Source organism: Numida meleagris, chromosome 5 (assembly GCF_002078875.1).
Source record: "Numida meleagris isolate 19003 breed g44 Domestic line chromosome 5, NumMel1.0, whole genome shotgun sequence".
Lineage (NCBI taxonomy): Eukaryota > Metazoa > Chordata > Aves > Galliformes > Numididae > Numida > Numida meleagris.
This window is the reverse complement of record NC_034413.1, coordinates 12,413,009-12,434,879: the sequence shown is the minus strand read 5'-3', so window position 1 is coordinate 12,434,879 and position 21,871 is coordinate 12,413,009. Positions and strand designations below refer to the sequence as shown.

The 21,871-nt window shown below is 58.4% G+C and overlaps 1 protein-coding gene across 1 annotated transcript; it reads left to right on the top strand.

Annotated features, from left to right (window-relative positions):
* TRIM8 (tripartite motif containing 8) lies at window positions 156-20,693 on the top strand. The gene is made up of 7 exons (XM_021398099.1): window positions 156-1,024; window positions 1,454-2,102; window positions 17,431-17,526; window positions 17,667-17,900; window positions 18,394-18,425; window positions 18,734-18,849; window positions 19,120-20,693. Exons 2-7 carry the CDS (start codon window positions 1,533-1,535, stop codon window positions 19,725-19,727), a joined length of 1,656 nt encoding a protein of 551 aa, XP_021253774.1. The 5' UTR covers window positions 156-1,024; window positions 1,454-1,532; the 3' UTR covers window positions 19,728-20,693.

Genomic DNA, 21,871 nt, shown 5'->3' with positions numbered 1-21,871 from the left:
GGCGGCCGCGGGGGGCTCTGCTGAGCGGTCCCGACGGGACGCGGGGACACGGGGACGGAGCCCGCAGCCCCCAGCGGGGCGGGGGCAGAGAGCGGCGGAGAGGCGACATTCTTCCGAAAGGAGGGGGGTTGGGGGGGTCGGGCTATTTTTTTTTTTTTTTTTTTTTTTTTGCGTTTCCCTGCGCCTCCGCTCCGCTCTCCAATAGGGCAGCGCAAAATGGCTGAGGGCTGACTCGCCCGGAACCGCACGCTCCGGCCCCGCTCCGCTCCGCGCAGCCCCCGGCCCCGCGGCGACCCCCGCCCGCTCGGCGCATTGTTCCGGGGCGGGGGAGCAGGGCAGCCCCGCTCGGAGCCCCTCCGGTATTTTTTTTTGCCCCTCTCCGAAGAGGACGCGGCCCCCCCCGTGAGAAGCCCGGCAGGTTGATGTGGGGCTCTCCCCTCCCTCCCTTTGCGAAACCCATTTTCTTTTTTCATTCCTATTTATGAACGGAGGCAGCGCCTGAATGGTTGGCCTGTCCTCCGCTGAGCTCTCCCATTCAACACCTCACAATTCCGAAGCAGCCGAGAGGGTTTTTTCCCCTCGTTTTTTTCCTCTCCTGTCTTTTTTTCTCCCTCTTATTTTATTTTAATTTTTTTGCTGCAAACCTTTGGGGCTGCGGAGAGAATTCTTTTTTTTTTTTTTTTTTTTTCACCGTCGTCATCATCGCTGTTATTTTTTTTTTTTTAATTTCCCCAGTCTTCCTCCTCTTCCCGTTTTGGATCTTAACCCTTTGATCTGTTTCCTTTAAAAGACTCCGATTCCGAGCTCCCATCGGGGAGAAACCCGGGATAAACCCCGGAGCCAGCGCAGTCGCTCTGCTGTAGTCAGCTTGGGGGGGGGGTGACGACAGAAGTCCCTTTAAAACATTGAATGTCGGCTGCGAACCCGAGGAACGAAAAATCAAACCCGGAGCGCTGAATTTCGGAGCTTTATATGGAACGCGGAGCCCGCCGCTGGATTTTGTATGGATTTCTTTCAACCTTCGGTAAGTTTCGATTCACCCTGTGAGCTGAAAGGAGAACGATTGCTGGGGGGGGGGGGGTGAGTGGGGGGGATGGTGTTAAGACTTCGGGCTGTAAATCCTCCAATATCACATTGCTGGGTTGTTGGCTTTTTTTTTTTTTTATTTAACTGTTTGCGTTGCATTTTTAACCGAACGCCACAGATATGGCCCCGTCCCTGGAGGCGTTCGAGGCTGGGTTGGATCGGGTCCTGGTCCCTGGGTCGGCACCCAGCCCGCGGCAGGGGTTGGAGCTGGATGAGCTCTAGGGTCCCCACCGACCGAAGCCATTCTGTGGCGTTTTCTCGCTTGAGATTCCTCGAGTGCTGCCCCGTGGCTCCTCGTGCCCTCGGTTTTGAGCTCCGTGGGGCGGAGGAGCAGCCCGGCCGTTCACCCCGACACTTCCTATTGCAGGGCGACGCGACCCCGGCGCCCATCCGTAGACCCAACTGAGACGTTCGGTGGGGAGAGCCGCCTGCGAGCGCTGGCAGCGATGGCCGAGAACTGGAAGAACTGTTTCGAGGAGGAGCTCATCTGCCCCATCTGCCTGCACGTCTTTGTGGAGCCCGTCCAGCTCCCCTGCAAGCACAACTTCTGTCGGGGCTGCATCGGCGAGGCGTGGGCCAAGGAGACGGGCTTGGTGCGCTGTCCGGAGTGCAACCAGGCGTACAACCAGAAACCCAACCTGGAGAAGAACCTGAAGCTCACCAACATCGTGGAGAAGTTCAACTCGCTTAACCTGGAGAAGCCTCCCTCCGTCTTGCACTGCGTCTTCTGCCGCCGGGGCCCGCCGCTGCCCGCCCAGAAGATCTGCTTGAGGTGCGAGGCCCCGTGCTGCCAGTCCCACGTCCAGACCCACCTGCAGCAGCCCTCCACGGCCCGTGGGCACCTCCTGGTGGAGGCGGACGATGTGCGGGCCTGGAGCTGCCCCCAGCACAACGCCTACCGCCTGTACCACTGCGAGGCCGAGCAGGTGGCCGTCTGCCAGTTCTGCTGCTACTACAGCGGGGCCCACCAGGGACACTCGGTCTGCGACGTTGAGATCCGGCGCAATGAGATCAGGGTGAGTCCAGTGTCCAGCCATGCCTGTGAGATGTCGTGATGGTCTCCACCCAGTGGAGCATCCGTGGGTGGGATGCGTGTCTTGGCGGTTGGTTGGCCACCGTGCTTGAGATCGTGGTCCCTGTCCGAGACGTTGTGGTGGCCTCCTCCCCATGGTGCAGCCATGGGTGGGTGCATGTGGTGGGCATCAGTTGGCCACCGTACTCGAGGTCTGGCCACCGTGCTCCATAAGAGGTGCTAGGGTAGTGGTCCTGAGCCCACCATGATGTGAGACCACCTTGGGAGGGTTGAGGAGATGCTTGGAGTGGTGGTTCTGAGGTTCTGAGCCCACTGTGCTGTGAGACCACTGGGGAGAGCTTGAGGAGGTTCCGCACCATCGTAGAGGTTGGGGTGGGAAGGAACCTCTTCGTGGTGGATCTCAGTTGGGGATTCTCACTCTGCCTCCTGGATCTGTGGCATGCCATATTTGTTTCCAAACAGGCTCGTGTTTGCGTTGCACCTACCCAAAAGCCATTCTCCTGGCCAACACTGCGGCCTGTTGTTGTAGTGCTTTACCAGTGCCCTCCGCGGCACTGGGGCAGTCAGGAGGAAGTCGACAGGAGCAGACATGTTAGATCGCGGCTCGGCCGGGTGCAGCGGGGAGGGCCAAACTGCAAGGACGGGGCCTCCCGCAGGGGTCTGCTGGGCTCTTGGTGTCCCCTCGGTGTGGGGCGGGGGTCCCGGTGCTGAGGAGGGGGTGACTGGAGGAGGAATCTCCCTGTTTCATCCCTGCCGTGGTTCAGGGTCAGCTGGCGGCCGTTCAGTGAAGTGCATTAAAATTTGACGGTGGGTGGTGGTGTGTGTGTATGGGGTGGGGAGGGGGGGGTCAGGAGCCCCGAGATGTGGATCCAGGTGCCCGGCCCCAGGATGACAAAGCCACCGCGCGACGGGGACATGGCCCTGGCCATTGTAAGGCTGGTGAATGTCAGAGCCCAGCTCTTCCCACCGTCCTCCCCTTCCTCCTGTATGGTCGGCACCGGATGAGCTTCATGTTAGACATTCAGCAGAGATGTGGCATCTTGCTCCGGGGGGCTCAGGGTTGGGTTTTGGCCAAATAATGCTTTTTCTAATCAGGATAAAGGGGCGGCAGGGGCCTGCCCCCGGTCCCTCCGGCAGTGTGAGGCGTCGGGTTTGGGGAAAGTGAGTCGGCCGTGCCTGTGGCTGGGCCATCTGGCAGCGGCTTTCACCATGGCTCCACACCCTGAGGGGCATCACGCAGCCCCGGTCTCACCCCAGTGCCCCCCGCCCGCCTCAACCCTTCTGGAGGGCCCCGGCGCTCGTCCGACAAATAAATATTTAACAATGAATTGAATGGTGATTACTGTAAAATGGGGATGATTTCCTGTGTATTTTAATGTTGCCAAAATGAGTCACCATTTAGCAATAAAAAAAAAAAAAGGAGTCATAAATAAAAATTGCAGTATAATTACTTTCCAATTGGACGGCCAGGCCTGCGGGGGGGTGGGGAGGCGGCTCCCAGCCTGAGCTCACAGGAAGGTTATTTTCCTCTCCAGGTTTTTTGGGGGAAAACCAGAGACCTCCGCGGAGGTGCCACACGCGCTGGGAGGGGAAGGACCCAGGCGGGCTGTCGGAGGAGGGCTGTTCTGCTTCTATTTATAGGGAATGGTTTTGGTCTCCCTCTGGCAGGGTGGGGGATCCACCCCGGCGGGCAGGGACGGGGACCCGGAGTGTTTTTCCAGGTCCTTTTCCAGGATGCTTTGATCTCATCGATCCGCGTTTTTCTGTTGCTGTGCCGTTGTTAGGGTCGGATGTTGGCGCTCCGAACAACCTGGCGCAAAGCAAGGCCGAATTTTGGCCCTGCTGTGAAATTTGAGGATGTGCAGCCGGGTAGTGAAGGTTTTGTATAGGAGAGCTGCAGATTTATGGTGTGACCTTGGCCAAATCCCTTAGAGCCTCCGTCACCATGTTATCTTAATTTCCCATCCCTGCAGTGATCAGCTTGTCTCTTCTCACCGTTGGGTGCTCAGCCCTGAGCTGGGGAACGGGGCAGCGGCAGGGTCTTTGCTATAGCTCCCTATCCTCATGAATGAAAAGTGTAGCTACATCGGACCCCAAGTGGGCCAAGCACACGTTCCCATCCAATGTGTGCTCAGCGCTGATGGCTGCCCGCACGCCGATGTCGGGCATGGGATTCCCGGCTGCCGGCTGGCCCCACGCCGGGGGATGCGCTCTTGGAGCATCGTGCATCCCCACCAGCAAGTGGCCCTGAGAGATTTGTTCCATGCGCACCTCTGGGAAGCTCATAACTGAGAAGTGAGTCAAAGTTTGGAGGCGCAGAGCCTCGTCCTCCGCCCAGTGTCTGGCATAGGGGTTACAGGCGTGGGATCGACCCGGTGGCAGAGGCGGCCCCAAGGGCTGGGAGCTGCAGTGCCCTCTGCTGTCATTGTTCCCTGCAGCCCACCTCGGGGGGCTTTGTGCCAGGCAGACGGGGGTTGGGAGCTTTTTGGGGAGCAGAGCCAGTGCTTCCTGAGCTTGCACAGCGCCCAGCATCGTGGAACCCCAGAGCCCTGGTTCACGGTTGGGTGAACCCAAAGGTGCAAGCGTAACGCAAACAGTAAATAAAATATGTGGTTAATCTTGCTTTTGTGGGCGTATCAGCGCTTACCTCCCCTTCCCCCCCATGAGATGTTTTCTCCTTTGTTTCCTGTTTTTGTAGTGCTTAAAGAGGAAAAAAAAAAAAAACACACTGACAACCCACCCTCTTTTTGTGCTTCTTGAGATGGTGTTTGTGTCAAGGTTTCAAAATGAAACATTTTTTCCTTCCATCTTTGATACCGGAGCCATTTACCTCCCAGTCCAGGGCATGGGGGAACCTGCTCCTGGGCTGAAATCAGGAAGTTCCCCCGGTTGGAGGAGGACACCCCCTGAGTATTGTTGTTCGCCCAACACCAGGACAGGAGCACAAGTGGGAAGGCAGCAGCCAAAGAAGGATGTGCGAAAGGGGCTCGCCCGAATGTTTGCTGGGTACCACTGTGTTTGTCCCACCATTGTGTGGGATGTGGGTGGTTGTACTGTTGCTGGAAGGGGTTAGCTGGGGGCTCTGCTCCTGCTTTGGTGCCTCTTCAAGGCTCAGAGACAGCTTCCCCCTGACCTTGCTTGCTTGCTTCCTGTGCTGTGTGGAAGTCGGGAGAAAATCCCACTGCCTTCTGAAAGCCCCAGCACGTCTGAATGAAGAGGAGGCGGACACGCCGTGACCTGTGAGAAGTTTGGGAGCCAGCTCTTCATGGTGTCTGGCTCTGAAGCTCGGACACCAGAGGTACCTGGCAGTGTGCATGTCCCTTGTCCCATCCCCACGCTTCCCTCTGTGCCATGGGTGCGGGGGTGGCACTCAGTGCTGGGGCTGTGGGGTCTGCCCCGCCGCAGGCTTGAGCTGCTGTAGGTCGATTTACTCCGGAACAGGTTTGGTGACTTGCAGAGGGGTGGATTTTTACGGGCTCACTTATTTTCCAGATGAGTTGTTTATGAGGAGCGTGGCATGCGGCCCACGGAGGCAACCGTGAGTGCAAGGACCCGAGTGCTCAGGCGTGAACTGAGCTCTGTGGGCTGGTGCCTGGCAGGTGCTCCCCAGAGCTTTCTGAATGTACCCAGTCCCCGTGGTAGGCCCTGTGGAACGGGGGCTGTGCAGGTCTTCAAGCTGGAACCAGCGCTTGCCCCTCCTGGGGTCTGGATGCAGGGCATTTTTCTGCTGAGCTTGAGCATTTCCCTTGCCCGTAGCCTGTCGAGTCCCCAGCAGTTGCTTGCTTTAGACCTGCAGCCACAAGTTGTCTGCACAGAGCTGCCCAAGAAGTGACAGCGGAGGTGGGGGATGCGGGCACCCAGCGCCTGCGGTGGGAAGGAGGAGGTGAAGAGGAGGAGGAGGGGCCGTGCTGGAGATGCTCTCTTCCCACGATGGAAAGTGCTGCGTGGCTGGGTGCTGGCGAGGAGCAGGGTGGGTGGGGGAAAGAGGAGGTCATCTGAAGGCCTGGAGCCCTGCGCGCAGGGGTGGAGATGTGGCACTGAGGGATGTGGCTTGGTGGCCGTGGTGGGGATGGGTTGATGGTTGGACTAGGTGATCTCAGAGGTCTTTTCCAACCTGAATGATTCTATGATTCTTCCCGTTCCTCAGCCTCCTGGGAGCCAGAGAACACGGGGGATCTCCTCTTCCCCTCCCATGGCTCTGAAGAAGCGCTGACCATGAGCCATCCCCAAAGCCGTGATGGTACCCAGGAGCCAGCGCTGACAGGCCCCTGCCCCTTCCCCAGCAGGGCAGAGCCTCTGGGGGAGCGGGAGGAGGAGGCAGATTTCCATGGCTCACAAAGGGCACAAGCGATCAGATCCATGCAACTGCCCAAGAATAAAGAGGCCCTTACATCGCCGGCTGCCCTGACCTCTCTGCGCTCTGTTCGAGGGGGCAGCGTGTGACCACACAGGGATTTCTCCGCTGTGCTTTGCAGGAAGGCAGTGGGCTTCAGTCCCCAGCTCTGCCTGCATGCTGCTGTATTTTCGCTTTTTTTGCTGGTTACCTATCTGTTTTCTGGAAATCTTGGTACCCGGCGGTAATTTTTCTTTCCTTCTCTTTAATTTCATGTAATTTTTGTTTTTAATCTGACACTGAAATGGGGCTGAGAGCAGCAGTGCTTCCAGAGCAGGGACAAAAGTAACCAGGAAACAGGGCAAGAGAGGAGGGATCGACACCGAAACAATGAAATAGCCAAGCAAGGGAAGGCTGAATGCTCAATAGCACAGGGCTTTGCAGAAATGCCTGGCTAGTGCAGTATTTTATAATCAGCTTCTGTGCTGGGCTGGCCTGCAACAGTAGTGTGATGGGGGAGGAATGCTTTGAATTAGCTGGATGCCAGAATTAATTCTGTCAGAATTCAAATGTACATGTATGTACAGATTTATAAATAAACACTTGGAGCTAGATGCTGCTTTGCCACGCAGGCTCTGGGGCAGAGTCTGGTCTGGCCTTGCTTTTTTCTCGGGGGCAAAAACTGAAATGCTGCGGATCTGCAGCAGTGGCTGGTGACTTTGTCAAGTTGCCGCGTTCAGCGGCAGCCTGCAGGCTCGGGCGGTGCTGGCTTGTTGCAGGAAGGGGGTGACTTGGTGGAGCCAGAGCTTGGGTTTGTGTGTGCAGTACCCAACTGAAGCTCCATTTGCTGGTTGAGAGGATGAGGCAGATGCTATAGGGAGCTGTGGGGTGTGTAGGACACGGGCAAGGGATGTCCTCCCCTTCCCTTTGTCCACAGGAGGAGGTCTCATAGGAGCACCCAGCCCTTCTCTGCCCAGGAGGGCTGAAGGCACCGTGGTTGGGAACGGGAGGAGATGCCTGCTCCCAAGCACGGAGGGATGGGCGGTTGTTTGCAAGCACGAGATGCTGGATGCACGCGAGAGATGTTACATCTGTCCTCCAGATGAACTCCGGGAAGAGGTTCCCAGTGCTGGATCCTTCCTGATAAGGGCAGCTCTGGCCCCTTCTCACCAGGGGACCGTGCCTGCCTGCTCTGTGCCTTGTGATGTGCCTGTGGTGGTGACAGGAGCGAAGTCTCCATCTCGGAGCAGCGCCCTGCTGTTCTGGAGCTGTGGCTTCTGCGTACCACGCTCTCAAAATGCTCCATTTGCTGGTCCGGTGCACCACAACTGCCAGAAAATACATAAATTAGCACCAAGTGATTTAATTCCTCTGCCTTTTCTCCCCTTGTCTGTGCTCTCTCTCTCTCCCCGTACCTCTCCTGTCTCAGCTCCCTGCTCTGTGCCTGCTCTGGGGGGGCTGGCTCCGGCGCGGGTTGCAAACAAGCAAGCTGCGGATGGCTCCAGATGAGGCAGTTGGCAGGGAGTGACGTTCCGGATGGCTGTGTCTCTCTGAAATATGAGTACACGCTGTCAGGCCAGCCGGCTGCAGGACGCGGCGCTGGGCTGCCCCTCTCCCCCCCTCCCCATTGCACTGCATCCCCCGGTCCTGCTCTCCTGCTGGGTGACCTGGGAGCTCCATCCCAGTGCTGGAGCCCCGTATCTTAATGGAGGAGGCAGCTTCCCTGCCGTACAGCAGCTTTAGCTGGTCATTGTGTGGCTCCAAACCCCTGACCCCCACAGCCCCACTGTCCTTCCCAGTGCTGGAGCTGAGCTCTGGGCTTTGGTGCTGGGCCATACGCAGACCAGTATCGATCATGCCGGGGGGTGGGTGGCTATTTTTGTGGCAGCGCTGCTGGCTCCTGGCTTTTTGCTCCTGGATGAGCCGGGGGGGGGTGGCTGGAAGGGGCTTTCCTGTGTATGCTGCCATGTCCTTGGGCCCCATACCCTCCTGCTGGAGGGGGCTGCATTCCTTTCCCCGCCTGCATCCGCCGGCTGTTGGGTGGGAGCAGGCTTTCCCTGCAGGTGAAACTCCTCTGTGCTCAGACAAAGGGATGGGGGTGCGGGTGCCTCCCTTTGTTCTCCGTCCTGGTACACCCAGCTCCGCCAGCAGAAGCCCCTCTGCATGGCTCTTGGGTGGATGGAGCGGAAGAAATATGCCATGAGGTCCCCAGGCCCATGCTGTCCCTTTGGGGAGGGGGCTGCTCCCCCCCCATCCCTCCTTCCCTCGATGCTGTCAGGCCCCATGGTGGTGGCGGTGGCTGGATTTGGGAGGGGGATTACTGCAGCTCTCCTGCACTGTGTCACTGGGTGTCCATCAGAGGAGGGCTTGGTGTGGGGTAGGGGCAGGATCTGCCCCAGGATGGAACAGGGACACCTTCTGGGGTTATGTTCTGCTCCTGTCTTGGCTTGCTGGGGCATCCAGACTGGAGACTGGAGGTGATGCCCTTTGCGTCCTGCAAAGGCCGTCCCTCTTCAAACCCATCATCCATCAAGGCTGTGAGTCCAGCGGGCAAAACCATGGCCAGTCCTTGAGCCTGGGCTTTCGTAGCCCTTTGCTGGGCTGGAAATTGCCCCCACTCACAGCCCTAAGCGCATGCACAGCCCCCAGAACCTTGCTGGGCGGGGACCCCGCGGGCTGCCCCCACCCCAATGCTTCTGCCCTAGGTCCTCCCTGAGGTCTGCTTGTGGCTCCTGGTGTCTGTCAGCACACGCAGCACTGATCACTTTCTGTCGAGGTGCTTTTGCAGTCATCTAATAAATAACACCGAGGTGACAAGCAAAAGCAAAACTGTCATCTACATGTTCAAGCTGGAGCTTCCCTGGGAAATGTTCCTCCTTCCCAAAACGCAAGGCTGAGCTTTGCTGGAGAGAATGACGAGAAGCATCCGAGCAGACTCCCTTCATGCTGCCTGCAGTCATGTGTCGTCACAGCACAGGAATTTGAGGAAAGCGTTGTGGTTCCCCTGGAGCTGGGACTGGGAGCTGGAGGACGTGGAGTGGTGGGAGCCCATGGGGTGTGGACCCCAAGCTGTGGTGTGCAGGTAAGGAGAAGCCATCACATGCCCCAAGCAGCGCATGGGTTTTCTGGTGTGCACGAGCTCTTGGGGCTGGACCTGCCACTCTAGAAAATGGCAGCATGGCCCTAGCTGGAAATGGCTCCGCTGGCTGCACCCTATGTGTTGCCCGTCCTGGGTGGCTCCTGCCCGTCCTGGGTGGCTCCTGCACATCCTTAACCTTTGTGCTCCTCTGCATCCCCTTTAAGAGAGGATAATGAAAGTGAAAGAGGGAAGCGGCGGGCGCTGGAGGCACCTTGGGCTGCCAGGCTTGATAAAGTACTGCTGATGTGCCGGGGACACGAGGAGCCTGGCTTTGAGTCAGCAGATCAAATGCCAGGTCCATCTGCCCTCAGTTTTCCTTAGGGCTGCTCTGCTTCACCCAGTTCTGCAGCACTTGCATGGAGAGAGGCCAGCCAGCGAGATCCCTCTCATTTGGGATTGGAGGCTGAGCTTCACGTGCGGCTCGTGCAGGCTGGCGGCACCGGTGGGGAGCAGAGCAGGTCCTTGTTCCCGGGAAGGATGGAGCTGGTTGGGTCTGAGCTGCCAGCCTCTCATCTCCCATCAGATCTGGAAGATAGATGACACCTCGGGGGCCAGAGATCGATAATGTCAGAGGCTGGCCTGTAATCAGGCGAGATTAAAAACCAATGACAGGCATCCTCCCAGGAGCAGCAGTCAGCACACTGAAGGAGCACGGTGGGGGATGCATCCAAACCCCCTCCCCAGCGATGCCCCCAGCATCAAGCAGGTCCCCTGCGGCACCCCATCCCCTATCTGTGTGATCTGGGCATGTGGGGAAGACAAAAGCAAGCCAGCATGGGGCTGGTGTGCAGGGCTGTTAGGTGCTGGGGTGGATTTGGGGCTGCAGGGAAGGGAAGGGCAAGGCTGCGTGGTGAGGCTGCAGTGCTGCGGGTACCACCTTGTAAAGACGCTTGGTTCTGAGGATGGGATCAGAGAGAGGAATTTGGGGAGTGCTGGTGGCTAGTGACTTTGCCTTGGATCCGTTGGTTTTACCCCCTTTTGTTTATTAACCAAGGCCACGTGCATGTGGGCAGCAATGGGCAGTCAGGGCACACGGTCACGTTTTGAGGTGCTAGTTTTGGGGTCACCTTCCCATGATGAGCAGCGGCCCACCGCCATGGAGGAGGCTGAATTCATTTATTTGCGAGAGCAGATTGCAATAAACTCCTGCCCCTTTTTCCTGTGCGTCCTTCAAGGGGTGCGCATGCTTGGGCTCTGAAATAGGATGTTTCCATCCCTTCCCAAACTCAAGGGCAACGAAAGGAGAGGGAGCTGTGCTGCCCTGCACGCCAGGATCTGGAGGTGCCAGCTGCCTTTGCCCTGGGCTCCTCTTCCCCTTCCTCCCGCTCCCTGCCAGGAAGCCTGGTGCTGTGAAGTAATGCCTGCTGACACCGCGCTGCGCCGGGGGCGAAATGGGGAGCGCAGGGAGCTGGGGAGTGGGCTGTGTGCTGCGGGAGCCGGGGGCTTGCCTCTCCTTGGGCTGCCCCAGGGCTCCATGCATCTCTTTGGTTGCAGTCGTGTCATGATCACGCCGGGCTCAGCAGCCGGCTGGGTGGGAACTACGGGTCGCAGCGTGCTCTCCAGGGGGAGTGTGGGGCCGTGGGATGCATGGTCCCCGCGGGTCTGGTGTCGCTGTGCTGCAGAGCGCAGGTCCCTGCCTGCTGCTCCGGGTTGGATAGAAGGATCAGTTTTTTACAATTAGGGCAGTGAGGCACTCGCTCAGGTTGCCCAGAGAGGTGGTGGATGCCCCGACCCTGCAGACACCCAAGGTCAGGCTGGACGGGCTCTGAGCACCTGGTGGAGCTGTAGGTGTCCCTGTTCAGTGCAGAGGAGTGAGACTGGATGGCCGTTACGGGTCCCTTCCAACTCAAGCGATTCTCTGCTTCTCTGCGCCAGCCAGCAGCTCGGCCCTTCTGTGTCACCGAGCCGCGGAGGGGATTCGGTCCTATTCTTACTCATTTGCAATGTAAATATTTTGATCCCGAGGACGTTGCTGGGAGCTGGGTGTCACGTCGAGGAGCGTGATTCATTCATGCTGCCGCTGCTTGGAGCACAATGAGGCGGCACTGGGACTGATCCCATGGATTTCCTGCGAGCGCGGCTGGCGGGGAGATGGGACGTCACGTTTGGCTGAGCCCTCTTTGCTCCATCCCTGCGAGCCACGAGGGCTGTGCCGTGCCCAGGCCTTGCCACCTCCCAGCTGCCGTGGCCGCAGGCTTTGCGCTCGGTCCGTCCATCCCTCACCTTCATCGCAGGGGCTCTGCTCCCCGGGCTGGGATGATGGCAGGGCACGAGGGCAGGCGGGGCCGGGCTTGGCCTCTCCATCCCTTGCACGTCTCCATCGCGTGCAGTGAGTGCCGCCCCGTCCCCGCTCCGCTCGCAGCCAGGTGCGGCTCTGGATTCGTTCTGGCGCCCTTCGTTAGTCGATGTTTGTTCACGCCGCATTTTTCTTTCTGCTGGCTTGTTTGGACACGCACTGGTACATTCACGGCACTCAGGCGGTAACGTGAGGCACTTTCCCATTAGGAAAGGGGCCAGGATTTGGGGGGCTGGGAGGGCGGCTTAAGCAGTAGTTTCTGAGATATTTCCTCCCGCTGCCACACCCTGCGTGAAAGAGCAATATCCGCGGCTTCAGCTGCTATCGCCCGGCTCCGAATGTCTCTCTTTTAATATAGATTGGTATCATTTTGCATTTTAAAGTAAAAACACGCTGCAAGCTGCAGACAGCTGTCGGTTGGCAGCTTTGTTTGAACATCTGGTGTTGCTGGGCTGCTGTTCAGCACGCTCTGACTACGGGATTCATAAAGATTAGAATCCGGGCGCTCAGATTCTCAACAGCCACCACCTCGCAAAGGCGGGGCGGGGGGAGAAGACCCGGCGGCTTCCCTGCGAGGTGGCAATGGAAGGGTCTCTGGTGTGTCGCACCGCGGTGCTCAGCCCGTAGAGCCCAGCGCTGGGGTGCTGCCGAAGTGCCTGTTCAGATGCATCGTTTCCAGGAGAAATTGAATCCTCCTCCTTCCTTCAGCCGCTGAGATGACCACCGCTGTACGCCCTGTCCATCCCCGTGGTCTCCCGTTGGCGGCTCGGAGCACTAAGCAGCCTCTAAGCCCCTAACAGGTTTTGTAAATCTTGTTAGTTGATCTGCATTTTTGCAGAGCTCTCCGGACGCAGCCCGGCGGTTCGTAAGTCACCTTGACTTGCTGTAAGGCGTTGACTCCCAAGTCACTTTCAGGCTCCATTTCTCAGTCGGAGGTGCACAAAAGAAATAAGTGCCCTCTTATCTTTATTAGAAAAAAAAAAAGCTGCCTGGGGAAACGTGGCTGTGCTCTGGTTGGTGCAAGCCAGTATCCTAGGTGTACGTAAACCTGTTCTGCCCTTGTTGGTGTTGATTTAACATACCAGTACAAATTAGAATAGCCTTGAGCAGCTGGAAGTTTAACTGCATCGGTTAGGAGGAAAAAAGTCACTGCCTTGGAATGAATGCGGGAATCTCTTGCTCGTGCTGCCCTGAGCCCAGAGAGGAGCTCTGTGCCATGGGCACGGACAGGCGCCTCTGTTCCAGGACCCCAAACCGGACAGTGACGGGGCACATGGCCATGGGTTGTCACCTCCACACTAATGGGTGATGGCAGGGCACGTGGCCATGGGTTGTCACCTTCGCACTGATGGACATCCCTGCAGCTGGGACATGGGAGCCATCAGCCACATGGGTAGCATTGCACGTGGCACCTGGGAGCCCTCCATCTAGGTCCAATTTCTTGGTTGGTCCTGGGGAGCAGGCTCAGCCCCTGCCTGCCTCTCTGGGCCGTGGGGCAAGAGGAGGACGAGGGGCTGTGGCTGAGGGCTTGGACCTTGCATGCTCACATGAAGCAGAGGTCTTTGGGCAGGGGAGAGGCAGCTCAGCCTACAGCAGGAGGGAGGGAGAGTCTGGCTGCATTTCAGCCCTGCGGGGAGAACGCTCTGAGATCACACAGGCCAGCTGGATCTTGAATCCGAGATGTTTATTTGGAAGAGGGAGCACGGGTTTCTCAATTGTACAGGGGCTGCAGATGGGGGTAGGCTGGCTGCCGGGCGGTGGGAGTGGGTCTGCACGGGATGGTTGCATCGGAAGGCAAAGGCATCGCGCCAGGACAGCCTGGGACAGCGCTGGGCCACAGCACGCGGCAGCCTGGAGGGTGCTGGGATGCACTGGGGGTGAGCGGGACAGCGGCGGATGGAGGCAGGACTGGGGGTGCTGCCAAAGCCTGCTAGTTTCTTCATGGGGATTATGGAAGGAACAACTCATGGATGATACAGCGCAGCGGCGTGACAGAGGGCTGGTGTGAGGGGCAGGGCTTTGTGATATGACCGAGTTACAGCCTCCTGTTGAGGCTGCCTCTATGAAACAACAGACTGAAGAGGGAGAAAAGAAGGTTAGGGCCCCTGCAGCTTCCATCTAAACTGATAGAAACTTTCATCCTGGAGGATGCTGCCGCAGGAAAACGGCTGCAGCCTTCCTGGGCATTGTGCTTGGAGGAAGCCGGGGTCTGAAGGAGTGGAAGCCGGAGCTGGGAGCTGCGCTGCATGGCCAGGATCTGGGCTGTCCCCGCCCCCTGACACCAGGGAAGTGTGACCTGGCTCCCTGCATGTGTGGCCGGACAGAAGGCAGAGCCCCAAATAATCCCTGCAGCAGGAGGAAGAAGGGGCTGGGAAGGCGAATGGGCGGCCTCAAGGTCCTTCTGAAGGTCACTGCCGGACCGAGAATAGGTCCCCATTTCCCGGCCTCCAGTATCCTGCTACTGGCCTCTGCTGCACAAGGCCTCCTCGTTTCCCCCTGCTCACGAGCTTTTCCTTTCTGCAGCTGTAAATAGGGAGAAGAGCATCTTGCAGGATGGGCTCAGCCCCAGGGCCGTGGGCACCAGCATGTCCCCAAACCTGCGGGTTGTGGCTGTGGGGAGCACCTGGCTGCAGCCCCTGCTGGGGCGGGCGGTGGGGATGGGGCATGGGTCGCTGGGGTGGTTACAGGGGATAGGGTGTGGGGTTCTGCCCTGTGGTTTCTTTTGCCAGAGGGCTCAGTGCCTTGCAAGGAGGTGGGATGAGATTGCTTGGTGTGAGCAAAGGGCTCTCTGGTGCTCTCAGCTCTGGATATCCCAGGCAACTCCTCTGCCCTACCAGGGATCAAGCGGCCCCAGTTCTGCATGGGGAGCAGCACGAGAAAAGCAAAACCCTATGCTCAGGGCAATGGGGCAGACCTGGTGCTCCATCCTGAGCCTCCCCGCCCCGCTTACTGTAAGTGAGTGCAAGATGAAACCCCAGCAACAAACATTTCCTTCCTGTCTCTGTAAGGCGATCGGCTCCTGATGGTGCCGCGGGGCTTTGCAGGAGCTGTGTGTGCCCAGCTGGTCAGCATGAGACCCCCGGGGTCCGTGAGGTTCCCAGATCTGGGGGGCTCCCTCTGCTCTGTGCTGGGTTTGTGGGATCTCCTCTGTTTGGGGTATGTGTGAGCTCTGCCCTTGGCACTGCGGCACTGGGGGACATCCTCAGGATGGACCAGAATAGCTCTGCATGTGGGTTTTTCTTAGAAAATCAGTCAGGGGGTGCGAGGCCGTGGGGCTGTGTCGATGCATCCCTCCCTGCCGCCGGCTTTTTGCACATTAGCATTCAGCAGCGCGACCTCAGGCCCAGCTCCAGCCCCGCGGAGCTCCGTGCCGGGATGCTCCTCAATGGGTGCCCTTGATGCACGTCCTGCACTCCACTGCAGGTGGCTGGAGCCATTCCCAAGAAAAGCATCTGTCCTCGGCCGCTCCTCCGCTCCCGTCCCACCTTCCTCCTCCTCCTCACCCGTCCTGCCCCGCTCCCTCCATCCCGTCCTTCCGGTGGCGGCACACAATGTCCCCATTCAGGCGGTGGCTGCGATTTGGTGGCGGGGGGACGGCGCAGGGCCGCAGGAGGAGGACGCGGGGAGCGATGTGCATGGCCCCAGTCAGCTGCAGGGCTCCTGCTCCATCCCATGCCCCAACCTCCACAGATTTGGGCTTCCAGAAGTATTCCTTACAGCCCTGGTCAGGGCCTGGAGCCATGCAGTGACACTACATCATCGGAGCTGTCACCGTGGCACAAGCTCTGCCCCAGCTTTAATTTCTGTCTGCACCTTTGGCGGTTCTGCTCTTGGGTCTCAGCTGTTTTTGCTGTTTTCTCCATGAGAAAGGGGCAAGATCCCATGTAATTCCGGCAGAACAAGCTGGCATCCAGTGGCCAGCACTGCCTCACTTGGAACCTGTTGGACTGGGGTGGAACAGCCCGGCCACAGATTAATACATTAATTAATTTGTCACATTAGTTCACATCTGTCGACACTGAAATACAATATTCCTCCTTGCTGGGGGACTCCATTTATAACTGTGGTTGGAGGTAACAGATTTGTGATTGAGGAAGGCCAATCCTTATGGGGCCTGTGGGGCTCCTCCAAAACCCCACAGCCGGAGGGTCCCTGCCACCTTCCATGCCAGCATCTCCGTGCCTCGGAATGTGAATTGGAACTGCTCGGAGATGGGAAGGGCTCGTGCGGGGAGAATGCGCACGGCGAGAGCTGCAGCCATCCCAGCACCAAGGTCATGCATGAAATATGAGAAATTACCCTGAGAAATTCTGATCCTGGAGGAGGAGGAGGAGTTCATGACTTCAGAAATACCAGATTTGGGAGGGGATGGAAGGGAAAGGGATATATTTTCCTTTTCAAAATACCGAAGGAATTCAGCCTGCGCTGCAGAGACAAGATTTCACCCCTTGGTGCCAAAGGGGCAGTTCGCACCCACGTGTCCCGGTTGGGTTTCAGTGGCTGTGGGTGAGAACCTCCCAGTCCCAGGCACGGATGGGATGGAGTCGATGGTGCGTGCCAGCGCTGCTCGCTCAATCAATCCCTGCCTCGTCATCAGATCCTGGGGCTGGTGGTGACCCCATGGCTGCGTCCGTGCGTCCGTCTGCAAAGTGTGGGCACACACGTGGGCACTGTGGTGGGCAGCTGTGAGCAGGAGGGTGGGGTTTTTTTTAGCTCCTCGTTATTATTAGCGGTGGGAGCTGCTGCTCTTGTGCCATGCGGCCAGGGTGGAGGTGCCCCGGCCCTTAAGGAAAACAACAGGATGGAGGAGGCTTCCAATTCCTGCTCCGAGCGGAGCTGGAGGTGACAGCCTTTCCCCACAATGCAATTAATCCCAGCAGCGCTTCTGCCGCCCTCCCCCTCCCACCTCGTCCAGGAATTAATTACTTGATTATGAATCCCCGAGTGGCGGTTTATAATAGCAATAATCCCCTCGAAACTCATCCTTGCTGCCGCTTTCTGCCCATCTCACCCCCACTGTCAGAACCCCTCTGTGCCGGGGGTCAGGATCCTCCATGGGGCCGGGGCTCACCCCGATGGCGTTCTGTCCCAGTTCTTTGGTGCTCGCTGGGGCCCAGCCCCGGGGAAATGCAGCTCGGTGCCTCCTCTCTCTGTCCCTCCTGATTAGGCTGACACTGGCTCTGAGGCTTGTCACAGCGGTGGGGACGGCAGAAAGGATGTGGCATGGCGCGGGGTGCGTGGGAGGGATGAGGATGGCTCACGGCAGCCACTGGGGGTGGGTGATGGGCATCCAAGTGGTACTTCCATGGCGGGAGATGAACCCATCCACGTGTTCCCCCAGGGCTTGGCTGAGACCAAACCAGGTGGTGAAATGGTACTCTTGGGGCTGCCTTTATCCAGAGGATGCAAATCGAGGTCCCCAGCCCTTAGAGCTTCGTGCGGGCATCCCGGGGTGAGAGCCCAGGGTGAGCTCAGCTCAGCTCTGCTCTGGGATGATCCCAGAGCTCGGCTCTGATGGCTGCTGCTCTCTTCTTCCCCTGCAGAAAATGCTGATGAAGCAGCAGGACCGCCTGGAGGAGCGGGAGCAGGACATTGAGGAGCAGCTCTACAAGCTGGAGTCTGACAAACGGCTGGTGGAGGTAACGGGGCCAGCACCAAGGCCGGCAGCCCCATGGGGCTGGGGTGGGCAGTGGGGTGGGGATAGAGAAGGATCTGGGTTTCCTGTGGTGTCACAGAGGTTTGGGGCTGCCAAGGGACTGACCCTGCTGCCATCCCCCAGGAGAAGGTGAGCCAGCTGAAGGACGAGGTGCGCCTGCAGTACGAGAAGATGCACCAGATCTTGGACGAAGACTTGCGGAAGACCATGGAGATCCTGGACAAGGCCCAGGCCAAGTTCTGCAATGAGAACGCGGCCCAGGTCCTGCACCTCAACGAGCGCATGCAGGAGGCCAAGAAGCTCCTCAGCTCCGTCCAGGTCATGTTTGACAAAACAGAGGATATCAATTTCATGAAGGTGAGAACCCTGTGCCGGGGCGGGAGGTGGCCACAGGCCGGGTTTGGTGCTGGGGAGGCCTGCTGCACGGTGGGGGGTTGGGGACACTGGTGTGGTGGAGCAGCCAACATCTCCAGTGGGTTCAGAGGTGCCCAGTGGTATCGGTGCAAAGAGGGGACAGAGGGGTTTGGGACTCAGTGCCCCTCCTGGGCCTTGCTGAATTTGTGGTTCACCAAGATGGGGAGGGCAGCGGGATGCTCAAGGACCAGGTGGTTCTACCACCTCCTGGTCCCCTGCTGGCTCTGGGGTGTCCACCGGGAGCGTGGGGTGAGCCAGGAGTGCTGTGGGGCCAGTCCATCCTGCAGCCATGGGGTGTGGAGGCTTCCTCCTGCCTGGCCGCAGTCACCAGGGCACCGTGTCCCCTCCTGGGGGGGACACAGAAGGTGACAGCAATGGGGAGGTGGCTGGGGCAAGGACTGTCTTCACTGACCAGGGCTTCTCCTTCCCTTCCTAGAACACCAAGTCTGTGAAAATCCTAATGGACAGGTGAGTGCAGCGAGCATGTTTGGAGGGGAAGGGGGCTGTTGTGGGGTGTGGCAGTGTGACCTACAGAGGCAGAGCAGGGCTGGGGATACTGCAGGGCCTGTGTTTCCATCTCCAGGGTGAGCTGGGCTGGCAATGCTGGAGCTGCCCTGAGCCACTGAGGAAGGGCCTGGGGGTAATGAATGGGAGCAGCTCCTGGGGAAGGAATTCAGCCCCAGAGGGGGTGAGGAAAGGAGCCCAGGGGGGAAAAGTGGACCCACCCCTGTGTGCATTTTGTCCCTCACCTCTCCCCTCTGCCACTGTTCCAACAGGACCCAGAACTGTACTGGTGGAAGCCTGCCTCCACCCAAAATTGGCCACCTCAACTCCAAGCTGTTCCTGAATGAGATCGCCAAGAAGGAGAAGCAGCTCAGGAAGCTGCTGGAAGGTGGGTGAAGTGGGAGCACTGAGGGAACAGGGCTTGGCTGCCTCCCGCATCCAGCACTGGGCATCCTGCAGGTCCCAGCACGAGAGGATGGGGAGGGCTGTCGGGCTGCAGGGACCCTCTGCGGTCGGGGTTAGGACATGGAGACGCTGTGAAGGAACTCTGTGGCTCGTGGGATGGACGCGTGCTGGGGCGATGCCTTGCTTTGCCTGCGGGTCCGGAGCCATCGGGACGGCAACCTGACACGGTCCCACTCTCCTGTTCCCCTCGCAGGTCCCCTGAGCACCCCCGTCCCCTTCCTGCAGAGCATCCCCATGTACCCCTGCACCGTCAGCAACTCCGGCGCGGAGAAGCGCAAGCACTCCACCGCCTTCCCCGAGGGCAGCTTCCTCGAGCCATCGTCCGGGACTGTGGCCAGCCAGTACATGAGCCAGGGCGCGTCGGCCGGCGAGGGGCAGTCCGCACAAGCCATGGTGCCTTGTAGCTCCACGCAGCACATTGTAGGACTTCCCAGCGGCCCGCAGCCGGTGCACTCGGGCTCCGTCTTCAACCCATCTCACTACCCCAACACCACGTCATCTCAGCAGTCCGTGCTTTCGCAGTACGGCGGGCGCAAAATCCTCGTCTGCTCGGTGGACAACTGTTACTGTTCCTCGGTGTCCAACCACAGCGGGCACCAGCCCTACCCGCGCTCGGGGCACTTTCCCTGGACAGTCTCCTCGCAGGAGTACTCGCACCCGCTGCCGCCCGCGCCCGCTGTGCCCCAGTCGCTGCCGGGACTTGCCGTGCGGGATTGGATTGACGCGTCCCAGCAGCACGGCCGGCAGGATTTCTATAGGGTGTACGGCCAGCCCTCGGCCAAACACTACGTCACCAGTTAACCCGGCGGACGACGCGTCGGAGAGAGGAGTTGTGCTTCGTTTGGGCTTTCCGTTGGTTTTCTTTTCTTTCGAATCAAACCCGACGTCTTTCCGCCTCGCGCCCCTCCAGGATTTTGGGGAGGGTTCGTCTCTCATCTCCTTTATATTTTCATTTTTAAATGAAATAATAATGCTTATTTCCTTTCAATTCTTTTTAATTTAATTTCGGAACGTCCCTCCTGCCCCTTGCTGGAAAAGATGAGGGGGGAATCACGGAGAAGCAGTGGATGGGGATCTCCGTGGGGCGCGCTGCCCTCGCTCGCTGTGGACACCTCCGAAGGGACAATGGCACCTTCTCTGCTCCCACTTCTCTCAGTTATCCTTTTGGTTTGGTTCAGTTTTCCCCTTTTCCCAACCTTTCTTTTTCCCTTTTTAAAAACAAAGAAAGAAAAAAAAAATCTATCATTGATTCCGTATGAAATGATACGTGTAGATTTTGGGTTTGTTACTTTTATTTTTATTTTTAAAGGCTGATTTTTCTTTGTGTTAAAGGCCACCACCTCTCACGCGTCTCGGCGTTGGTTGGTTTTGGTTTGGTTTGTTTCCCCCACCGTCCCCCTCCTTCTTTCAGAGATTTGTAAATACACAATGGCAGGAAATTTAATGCAAAAAAAAAAAATTAAAAAAAAAAAAAAGGGAAAAGAAACTTAAAAAAAAAAAAAAACACGAAAAAATAATAATAATTAAAAGAAAAAAATGAAAAAAAAAAAACTGTTCTAGTTTTCAGGAGGGGAAGTGTTGCCAAAACGCACCCCCCTGCGTATCGCTGATGCAACTTCCTGTAACAAGCACTTTGTATAAAAAAAAAAGTGGACTTCCTGCTATAAGGCACAGGTATTTATTCTGTAACCAATTTTAGAACACACACACACACACACGCACACACACACACACAAATATTCAAATAAATGTGATCACTTAGTGCAACCGCCTCGCTCTGCTGCGCTCTGCCCGGTGCGGCTCCGCGGGGCTCCGGGTTCCGGGGAGGAGCAGCACTGGGGGGGGGTGAGAGCCCCCGAGCCAGCCCAGAACCCATCGTGCCCCGTGGGGCCGCGGGTCCCCTCCCTGGGTTCATCTCCCAGGGGGATGCTGGAGGGGTGACCCTCCCAGGCCGTGAGGATGTGAGTCAGGCGCAGGGCTGCGTCCTGCCCGCGGCCTCCGGAACAATCCCCATTGTGGCGGCACAGGGATGAGGATGGGGACGGCGGCTTTGCGGCCTGCGGCAGGATTGGGCATGGCACGGCCACAGCCCTGCGGGAAGGATGAGGAAATTAAGTTGTGCGGGGCTGAGCTGCTCATCCCGGGGAATGGGGGCCAGTGGGGCCAATCCAAGGGAAAATTGGGGCAGTAGGGGGGAATGGAGGCCAACAGAGGGGAACGGAGGTCAGTAGGGCCAGCGGAGGGGAATGGAGGCCAACGGAGGGGAATGGAGACCAAAGGGGCCTATCCAGGGAAAAATGGGGCTTTCTGGAGACATTCGGGGATTTCTGTCATTCTCTTCAGGATTGGGTTTCTCTGCATCTTTTCCTTTACTCTCCCAGCTGTCCTCATCCTCCTCCTCTGCGCAGCTGTGGGCATTAAGGCACCTGTTGCCTATAGACGGGATCTGGGACATGTCCCCACCTGTCCCCGTGCCTCATTGGAGCCCCAGAGCCAGTGCTGAGCCTTGGTACCAACCCTCAGGCACTGAGAGGCCCCAGCACTGAAGCTGCTCGTGGCACGTGGGGACATGGTGGCCTCGTGGTGGCAGCGGGACTGAGGGGGTAAGCCCGGTGCTGTGGGGTTCTGCTGATGAACGGCTCCATCTGAAGGGGAGAGGGAGAGCAGGGGCCATCCATAAACAGCTCGAGTTGTGAATGGAAGGAGATGGATTGGGAGCCGGGTGAAAACTTGTCACAAGGCGGAAAGAAAAATGAGCAGCTGGGCCGGACCAAATTGGTGTCTGATGAAGGACATGGGGCCGGGTGGAGAAAGGATCGTGGGGCCGGGGGGAGGCTGATGGGGAACAGCTGGGGCCGGGCACACACATCTGGCTGAGCGGCGAGGGGAGAGGTGGCACCGACACTTGGGTTGTCCCCTGTCTGCTGCATTGGCACATCACGGGG

Excerpts from the sequence above, each read along its gene's own strand:
- TRIM8 (XM_021398099.1), top strand. The coding sequence starts at position 1,533 with ATGGCCGAGAACTGGAAGAACTGTTTCGAGGAGGAGCTCATCTGCCCC. Across the intron at positions 2,103-17,430 it reads TCCGGCGCAATGAGATCAGG|AAAATGCTGATGAAGCAGCA; the intron begins GTGAGTCCAGTG and ends CTTCCCCTGCAG. Across the intron at positions 18,850-19,119 it reads GCTCAGGAAGCTGCTGGAAG|GTCCCCTGAGCACCCCCGTC; the intron begins GTGGGTGAAGTG and ends TTCCCCTCGCAG.